Source organism: Gossypium raimondii, chromosome 8 (genome assembly GCF_025698545.1).
Source record: "Gossypium raimondii isolate GPD5lz chromosome 8, ASM2569854v1, whole genome shotgun sequence".
NCBI classification, from domain to species: Eukaryota; Viridiplantae; Streptophyta; class Magnoliopsida; order Malvales; family Malvaceae; genus Gossypium; species Gossypium raimondii.
In genome coordinates, this window is record NC_068572.1 from 44,720,179 (window position 1) to 44,730,567 (window position 10,389).

The window sequence follows — 10,389 nt, forward strand, 5'->3', positions numbered from 1 at the left end:
ATTAATATTTCCGATAATATTTGGGTGCTTTTATCCATTAATAGTGCTGTGGTAAGAGAAATTGGCTATGCTGCAACAGGAGGCGCGGTACGAGACAGTGATGGAAATTGGATCATGGGATTCAGTCGATACTTAGGTGTTTGCTCACCGTTTGAGGCCGAAGTTTGGGGTATCCTAGATGGGATCCTTATTTTACTTAATAAAGGATACAGAAGGGCCATAATTCAGACTGATAATCTTGAAATTGTCCAAGCTTTGACCGATGTGGGATTAGAAGATCTAGGGATTATTGTGCTTAGAAGGACTCAACGTATCATGAGGCTAAAGGACAATGGAGGATCAATCACATATCGATAGAGCAAAACTTGGTGGCAGATCGACTTGCTAAACTTAGTTTGAATTGGAAATCAGCCTTATAGGTCTTTGATGAATCACCTAAGGAAATCTTAGAAGTTTTACAAAAAGATAAAGTCAATGATTTTTTTATGCATTTGATGTAATTCATTTTTCTTTTCACTAAAAAAAAGTTTTTTTTTCTATGACTAAGTTTAGTTTTATTGTTTAAAGTTTATTGTTTAAATTTTATTTATTCCTTAAAAATAAAAAGAAAAGAAAAATATCAAATAAACTTGTAAAAATCATATTTAAAATCTCAAATCAATATATTGATTGGTTGTAGCTTAAGTTAACGTGTAAATCAAGCAATATTAAAAGTTTGTGGTACATTAAGACATTGCACAAATAGTATAAATACCCTAGTCAACATTTTATTTTTTGTATAGGCACATTGAATGAAATTTGAGGGGCAACCGTGACATTAGCCCTACTAAGAACAGCCCTCTAAAACCAGAACCACTTTAAATAGGTCTGTAAATCTTCAAGCAATGGGCTTCAATGGGCTCGTATGATAATAACAAGACGATAAATTCCTTCATAAACCACCAAAAATGCTTTAAATCCATTCCCTCACTGTCCATTCCCTCACCGATCCTTGTTCTTGACGTGCCATTACTCAAAGGTAATCCAATCACCAAATAATCCTTCTCTTTTTCCTCCCTTAATCCTCCAAACAGGTTATTTCATAAAGCTCTGTTGTTTCTTCTTCTTCTTCTTCTTTCATTTTGATGCTTTTTTTTTATCTACTGTGTACAGATTTCTTAGTGATTCAATCCGTCGATCAAATTAGGGGGGAAAAATGGGAGGGGGAGAGCATGGGCATGGGCATGGAGTTCAGGATTTCAGGGAGAAGGTGTGGAGCATGTCGGGGGGTCCGTACTGCCGGCCAAAGCACTGGCGCCGCAACACTGCCATTGCCATGTTCGGCGTTTTCCTCATTTGCATCCCCATTGCCATGAAATCAGCCGAGCTCGAGGTTCATAAATCCCCCTCTTTTCTCTCTCTCTCTCTTTTTTATTATTTTATTACCGTTTCTGGTTGCTGTTTAGAAATAGAACCTATATTAGCCCTAACTAATTGAATTGTTGACTCTAGGGTTTTTACCATTTTGAAAATTGAAAGGATTCAATTCTTTATAAAGTATTCATGCTAAGATGTTGGTTATGGATTTGGTCAAATCATGTAGCTATTTTGCCTGCGCTCCTCATTTTTGTTGAAATTTGGATACATTTCTGGGCATGGGTATGGTGGGATATGACTTTCCTGTATAGAGAAACATAGAAAAAAAATTCAGCATAGGATATGTTATACACTGAAGAGCTAATGGTGGCTCAGAACGGTTCACCCTGCTTGGTGGGGAGCCGTATGGTGGCCGGAGATAGGTAGAAGGAGCTAGAAGAATGGTGGAGGTCCAGTTAGGTGGGAAATTCAGGTGTTTTATGGGTACTTAGGCTCTATCGTTGAGGTCCCTGTTTATATATACAAGTCTTCCCTTGTCCTGCGGTGCCACATCTCATTCTCTCGTTGAGGCATTGGCAGACAAGTGGTCTAGGTAGGATGAAAAGTGAGTGGGGCTTGCTTGATGTGGACAGATTGCAGGGATATGTTGGGCGAGGTGTTTGCTTGCTGGTCAAAGGGTTTACCCTGCGAGGCCACTAAGGAGTTCTAATTATAGGGGTTTAGGTGAGGTTTCCACAAGGTGTTTGGTGATGAGGTGTAACAGGCTACATACCCATATCCAATGCGCGTTCTCAAATCTGAGTAACATAGGCTAGTAGAAATGTTGCTTGAAGCCTGAAAGTTTAGATATAAACAAAGATAGAAGTGGATACAAAGGTCAATTATGAAAATCCCTTTCGAATAGGCTACCAGCTATCTGCTTGATCATTCAAACATTTAGTTGACTGTTTTTGTTTAAATTTTATTAATCAAACATAGTTCTAGTGTTCATTAAACTTGCTCTCAGTTTCATTTCAACATCTAAATGGTGCAGAAAAGTCGAGTTTTTCTTGTAGTTGCTTGATCAGCATATATTCCTAATTGAACACTGATAGATCTAACACTTCCCACTTTCCTTAATGAAATTAATATGTGAAGAAGGTAAGTTAGAAAAGTCACCCTCATCATGCATAAAGTCTATCTTATTGATGGTTTCCAAGCCCAATCACTAATGTAAATTCCAGCTTCTCATTTTCTCATCTGGTAACTGACATTTAGCTTCCTCAATGGCATTTTTACTCTTTATACTTGTATGTTAGCATGTCAATCGTCTATGTGCCTTCCAAGCTCAATTTGTCACTCACAGATCGTCATACTGTGTCTTCATCAAATTATCGAAGTAAATGTCCGTATTTGTATTGCTTTATGTACGTCTTTATCTCCTTAAGTGGTTCTGGGTCTCAGCAGATCAAACTGCTAATGCCAGACACAAATTGCTCAACTTTTAATTTGAGAACTTTGGTGACTAAAATCTACTAATTTTCAGATGATATTGATTCAAAACCTATAAACCATCTTTTATCGGCTACTGTATATTACCGTTGATACCTTTTTGTTGCAGCAACGACCTCATCAGCCTGTCCGTCCGATTCCTTCACAGCTTTGGTGCAAGAACTTCGGAAACAAAGATTATTGAAGTCTGCCTGGGGCTGTTGGAGTACCGGTGGCATATCAGAGCAGCCTATGATCTGTATTTGAGACCCTTCCACCAATTTAGCTTTGTTCGTGATCAATAAGTTGTGCTTGTTTTGCCTTCACTGTGTTATTGACAAATTTTGAAGTTGATTTTTTTTTCAAACTGAATCAACTTAATATCTGTTTATTCCATCGGTTAAGTGGATTAAATCGTTTTTTTTTTCCTCTTTTTCTTTCCAAGTGTTAGAAATAAGAATGAGTAGAAGAATATTTTATATATGGGTTAATATACCATTTAAGGCTTGATTTTTATTTTTGTTTCAATTTAGTATTTGAGGGTTTTTTTTTTTTGGTCTCATTTGGTATGGCGCACAAATTCAATTTAGAATTTAGAAGTCAGGTTTTACCAAAGATTCAAACTTAATTTCACTTTTCCAAAGATAAAAATAAATTTATCTAAATAAGAATTGTACGGTTCCTTAGCTGTAAATTTTGAGAAATTTCCTTTGAGACGAAAGAAAGGTTATATTTAATTTTTGTATTCTAATATACTTTCAAATGATAACACCTAAATTGATTATGTTAAATTTTGCTATTAGTTCTGTCCCATGTATAAGTTGTTGGTTTGATGCATATTCTTCAATCTAATAATTTTAGTCTTATACTTTGTAAATTTTGAAATTTTAATTCTAAGTCAAATGATAACCACTAATCCATTAACCAAAAGGATGTATTTTTTCAATATTACGTGGAAATGATAAGTTGACATAGCATTATTGTAACGACCCGATTTTTTTATTGTCGAAAAATTCGATTCTTAAGGTTGAATTTACTTAAACCGGGACAACTTATTATTAAATCAAGAATGTTCTTGAGAAAATTATGGAATTGGCAATTAGAAATATAAAGTGGTTTTTGTGAATTATTAAAGAAAATAGTGCAGAAGCTTTCACTGTTTAATGCCACTTAACAGGTTACTATGCTGAAATAAACGGCCTAAATTCAATCAACTTTTAATGTATTAGTAATAATATACAAAATGATAATAGATGCGGAAGACGGTAGATAATGTTATTATAAAAGTAGAAGTAAATGAAAGGTTTTTACAAAGACAGATGGGATGGTAAGTAAGAAGTGGATCAAGAAAGATTTTCTAAACTTTTTTTCGATGTTCCCTTTAGGCTTCCTTTCTTTTTCTTTTATAGGAGAATTCTTAAATTATATTTAATTTTCTTTGAACCCCGCATAGTTTTTCTGATAAGGATAATATCTCGTCATTGACATGGTTGCTTCACGCTGCAATTTTTTTTTGTTTGCATCTGGATGCCGTTTTCTTTAAGTTGCCTCTTTTTTTATCCACACTTGAATGTTTGTTTTCTCAAGTTGCTTTCTTAGATGTCATTTTCTCACATGGCTTCCTTTTTTGACTTTATCCTTCTTGAATATTATCTAGATTCATTTCTTCTATTTCTTCTAGATGTAATGAATCTATTGACAGTCTTGGGGAGTTCCAATTCTCCTACGTGTTCTTGGTTTCTTCTATTATATGTGATGGAAAATCATCAATCTCCATATCAGCTATCATTTTTAATAGTTGCATAGATTCTTTGTCTCTATCTTCCTGGGTGTTTCCAGTATCGTATGCCAATATTCTTCTTCTATCAGTCCAGAGATTATAAGTTTTTTATTGAAGTAAATATTGGGCTTTGGTCATTAAATCTATTCCTGTTTGGATTTGATAATAATTAGGATTATTATAACACTTGTCAATGTTTTTTGTCAAGTGTCTTTTTTCTTCTCTAGCTACAGAAAGTTTGGGTCCTTCAATCATTTTTTGAAGAATCCAAATTTGATATGGCTGATAGAATTTTTCTTTTTCGGCTATACCAATAAGAATACTAATGTCAAGATGAAAATAATAATAAAAATCATCTTCATATACTATACGTAATAATATAGTTTTGATAAATGCATAAAATCTTTTATAAATGAAAAGAGAAATTTTGAAATGTTATTTCTTTAACAAAACCCCATTCAATCTGCTTATATCAAATGGTTCATGATCAAGTCTAAATTTTATAGTAGGAATTTTTCATTTAAATCATTTGTAAAAACATAGGCTTGTAAAAAATATTCGAAAAAGTATTTTGAAATTGAGCTTGTTGTTTGCATATAACTCCATTTATTTTTGTAAATATTTCAACAGTAAAATATTTCTAGCCTTATTATATAAACATACCCTAAACATTTTATTTATAATAGGGCTATTTGTTCCTTTATTAATAAAATCTTGAAATATATCAAGAAGATTATTTATCTCCTTAATATCTAAATAACGATTTCTAATTCTTCCCAATCTCTATATAAAATAGATTTTAGTAACAAATCATGAGCTTCATTTTCTTTAGTTGTTTTTCAATTAAAATTGTGAAAGCTTAGTAAGAGCTCTTCGAAATTAGCTCTTTGTTTAGAAATATGAGTTTTCCATATTTCATTAATAAAATTATATAATTCTAGTGGTAAACCTGGATTATAAAAATATTTTATTTCTTGAATTTGTTGTTGTTTCAACAAATTTTCTGATGAATAAATCTTCCCTGCTCCTTTTATTATTTCAGCATAACTGGCTTGATATACTGAGTTTGGATCTTGGGACTAAGGGAATTGACTTACCGTTTTTGGTGTAAAAGATAAATGAGTTCCAACTGGTTGTCTTACCATTGGATATGAAATATAATATCCCTGATTAGGATAAAAGGATGCTTGTGCAGGTATTGTCACAAATCCTTGATTAAGACTTGTTATTTTCTCTTTGTTGGGTCTTTTATGAACAGTAGTCCATTCACCAATTTTTTTAGAGATTTTTTTACCTCTATCCATATGGCCTGCAAAGATAATCAACAATAATATTGTTAGTTCCTTTTACATATAAGACTTCAAAATTAAAAGTAGATAATTCATGTAACCACCTAATTCTTCTAGATACCATTTCCAAACTTTTATTAGTAAGGAAATATTTAATTGCCAGATTATCGGTTTTATAATAAATTTTTCAAGTGTTAAATACATGAGAAGGTTTTTATTTTTTCTTTATTGCTAATAATTCTTTTCATATATAACATAATTAATTTCATTTGGTTTAAATTTTCCGAACTATATCCACATATTAATTCTTCATTTTTATTGATTTAGCTTTTAAAATACAACCCCAATAATTTTGTGAGGCATTTGTTTCTAAAATTAATTTATCACCTTGTTTAGATAAATAAACTTTTAGATTATGATTTATTTCGATTTTAAATCTTTTATGATTTTTTAGTCTTTTGGACCGGATAAAGGGTTTATCATTTTTAGTTTTTCATATAACTTACCTATTTTTTCAGATAAGTTAGGTTAGGAAAGAAATTTCTTCCATAATTAATAATTCCCAAAAATTGTTGAAGCTACTTTTTATCTTCAATGTTTTCAGGAAATTCTTTTATTTTTATTATAATATGATCTTGTAGTTTGAGACCATCTGCAGATAATTTTAATCCTAAGAGTTCTATTTCTGTTTTTCTAGTTCTATTTTCTTAGGACTTAGTATGATTCCAAGTTTTATGAATTCTTGAGGATAATATTTAAATGTTTTCTATATTTTCTAATGTATCTAAAAATATTAAAATATAATTTATATAGACTACACAATTTTTTTATATTTATTAAATATAGAATCCATTCATTTTGAAAGATTTGTGGTGCATTACATAATCCAAATGATATTACTTTCCATTGATAATGTCCTTTAGGTGCACTAAAAGCTGTCAAAGGCTAGGATTCTTGTTTAGTATAGATCATTGGTTTAACTCTAATAATTTTATTGGGATTTTCCAATTTAATTTCACAATATTTAGGGCTATTTTGTCATAATTTTAATGGTTCTTCATTAAAATCATTTTCTAATATTTTAAACAACCAATGACTTATTTCAAGTTGTTTAATTTGTTTTTCCTTGGTGGTATAAAATTTTTATCATATATAAATTTATGATTTTCTACTAATAGTATTTCTCTGAAGTTTTTCTACAAATAACATAATTAAATTTTATCAATAGAAAATGGTAAATGTTGGTATATAAAATTATTTCCTAATAATATATCTCCATGCATTGCGGAAAGCATAATATTTTAGGTATCACAAATCTTACATTATTTATGTAAATTAGTACATTTCTAGCTTTATATTAGATTATGGCTTCATTACCATCTATTCCTATGGCTTTTATTGGATGTTTCATATGTTCCCATTTTCTAAAGGAATGACATTCTTTACTAGTTGTAGCTCAATATCTAATAAAACATGCAAAGAATATGTTTTATAATCTTTAAATTGAAATGTAATTTCAATATATGTGTAATATTATCATTTTGTAATTAATATCAAAGCGTCGATTAACGATACTTGGAGAAATAATATCGTAGTATTCATTGTAAGTTCTTATCTTTTATTTACAATTGCTTTATTTCATGCTTATTTATCTTAAAACCCATATATCCTTTATTCATTTTTTATTGTCATTTATGTTTGTGTGAGACTTTTGGCTTTTTAAGAGTAAAGATATATAAAGATAACGAAGATTTTAGGTACCCAAGATAAATTTCATGGAAGAAACGATTGTCTATACAAAGATAAAATTTTCAATCACGCTATGCATATTGATTCTAAAATGAAAACAATATTTCAACTCTTAGTAAAGATTTTAATAGTTTAATGAATATTACTTCTATATATTTTCATAAATTATATAATAAGCAAGTAAAATAAAACAAGTAAATAATTTAGGTGAAGTTACGAAATTAAATTTGAACAACGAATCTAAAGAAATCTTATTTGATGTTAATAATAAATTAGAACAAGTTCTTATTAATAAAAATATAGAACAAGAAATAGATTTAAGACATTTATATTATGGAAATAGTAATATAATATTAAATTTATGCGAAAAGAAGATACTTCCTTAGAAGAATCATCTTCTACAAATAAAAGAAATAAAGAACCTAAAAAGCAGAAAAGAAAATATACTCATCAACAAAATATAATTTCCAATCCTATAAACAACTTATAGAACATTGGAAGAATAAATTTACTAAGACATCGATAAAAATGAAAGAATAGAATATCTAAAACTAATAGAACAATTTTATGAAAAATATAAAGATTTGTTTACATTATTTAATTATCATTATATGTTAAATTATGATACTATAGATGTAGTAGTAGTTCTAATAATTCTATAAATTTAGAAGACATAAATGTTACTAGTTATAATTCGATAAAGAAAATACTTCAAGAGATGAGGAAGAAAATATAGAAATACCGAACTTATGGATACTAATAAAAGATCCTTATGGAAAAAGAAAAATAGAGCCAAATCTTCAAAAGATGATTATCTCGAGATCTTTTAATAAAGATTATGAAAAATTTGAAAATACAATTAGAATTTTTATAATCAAACCGAAAATATTGCTACAAATGAAATAAAATCTAAAAATTTAAGAGAATAATCTACTCAACTTTGTACGCATAGAATAGATGATTTAAATAAAAGAAATATTGCTCAAGGAGGAATATATTTAGATCTAACTAATATTTCTATAGCAGATTATGAAACAACTATAGATGATTGGGCACAATCTATGACTATTGTTGTTAATAACAACAACAATATATGGTTAAAAGAAAAAATTTAAACTATTTTGTTGGAACATTTCAAGGATGTTCTACAATTTCTAAGAAGATAGGAAGAATTTGAAAAGGTAAAGAATAAAAAGGGCGGTTAATTAACCGATTAGAACTCCCAAAGATCTTTTAAAAGGATTAACTTTTATTCTAAAAAGCAAAATTTTGTGGCTATATTGATAAAAAGATCGGATTGTCGGTCTAATTATATATTGTCAAAATTAAATTATGTGACATTAGATATTTAGAAGAATTTTCTAAAAATTTCTTCATGAATATCAAAAACTAAGAAATGAAAATATAGAATTTTAGAAAAGCCAATATTTTCATAAATTACCACCACCATGGGATGAGATTTGTATAAAAATACGGTTCTTATTTAGAAAAACATAGTAAAATAGCTAGTGTAGAACCAGAGAATATAGATTCTATAGGAAATAGAATTAATTTTGCAAAAGAAAGAATAACTTTATACTATCTACAAAGTAAGGCTTCTAAACAAGTTAAGAATAAATTAAGTAATAAACATTGTACAAAAATTTTAGAAAATGAATGGAAATTTGGATGTAAACCAAGACGTCCTAATATTTATAAAAAACATAAAAAGAAAAATAGAAGATATAAGCTAGTTAGATGGAAACTAGGAAATAGAAAAAATACTGGTTATAATAAAAAAATTGTTAGAAGAAAAACTTCTAAAAACAAATATGTAAGTGTTTTATATGTGATGAAAAATGACATATAGCACCAAATTGTCCTAATAAAGGAAAAGTGCAAGAAAATGATTAAAACAATTGAAGAACAAGTTAGAAATAAGTTCGAAGAGGAAATAAATTCGAGGAAATATTATACAATTAATATCGAAATGATTACGATACAGATGAAGAAGAATATATATTTATGTTAAAAGCAGTTCTAATAATCAATTAGAAGAAATTTCTAAAATGAACAACAAGATATAAAATTAGGAAATATAATTGGAGAAAAAGACTTTTAAATGAAATGATAAAAAAATTAAAAATCATATTTCTAAAGACATATAGAAAAATAAGTGGTAATACAATAGCTAAATATACTAGAGGAAGATTAATAGAAATCTCATTATTTACTAAATATAAAATTAAGAGGATTAGATATATACATTTAGGAATAATAATGATAACAATAAGAGCTTTGTTTAGAAAAGGCCATGATACACCAATAATAGTAATTTTACTAGATAAAAAATTTGAAAATCTAATAAAACACTTATTGGAGGAATTCAATCAAATTTAGATATAGGAGTAATAGGATTTATTACTTTAGGTTTTCTCTTGTGAATGACGACTTCTAATGGTTCTCCTAACGAAGACGACAAAGGTGGGGCTTGTCAAAATAAGAAAGTAAATTCGAATGTGACGATGGCAGTGGAACTAGATCTTGATCCACCGCTGTCATGGAAGGAGAGGCTAATAAGGAAAAGTTCTCAGGAATAAGGAAGGAAGAATGGATCAAATATTGATGAAGATGATGACTTTGCCTTTGTGGAGGGAGATGTTATGAGATCTTTTGTTATTGGCATTCCTTCTATTAAGTTTTCGGAGAGAATTAACCAGTTGTTGATCAAAGATATGTCCTTTACTATGATGATCAAGCTTTTAG

At 29.2% G+C, this 10,389-nt stretch overlaps 1 protein-coding gene across 2 annotated transcripts; it reads left to right on the forward strand.

Annotated features, from left to right (window-relative positions):
• The first annotated feature begins 869 nt into the window (after window positions 1–869).
• On the forward strand, window positions 870–3,342 carry LOC105791586 (uncharacterized). Of its 2 annotated transcripts, none has more exons than XM_012619705.2 (3): window positions 870–1,018; window positions 1,153–1,372; window positions 2,957–3,342. In XM_012619705.2, exons 2-3 carry the CDS (start codon window positions 1,196–1,198, stop codon window positions 3,029–3,031), a joined length of 252 nt encoding a protein of 83 aa, XP_012475159.1. In that variant the 5' UTR covers window positions 870–1,018; window positions 1,153–1,195; the 3' UTR covers window positions 3,032–3,342. The 2 variants fall into 2 exon arrangements, with proteins under 2 accessions (XP_012475159.1, XP_012475161.1); XM_012619707.2 differs by having other exon boundaries at window positions 947–1,073.
• The last annotated feature ends 7,047 nt before the right edge of the window (window positions 3,343–10,389 follow it).

Coding starts and splice junctions, on each gene's coding strand:
- LOC105791586 (XM_012619705.2), top strand. CDS start 1,196: ATGGGAGGGGGAGAGCATGGGCATGGGCATGGAGTTCAGGATTTCAGG. Junction 1,373..2,956: donor TGAAATCAGCCGAGCTCGAG/GTTCATAAATCC, acceptor TTTTTGTTGCAG/CAACGACCTCATCAGCCTGT.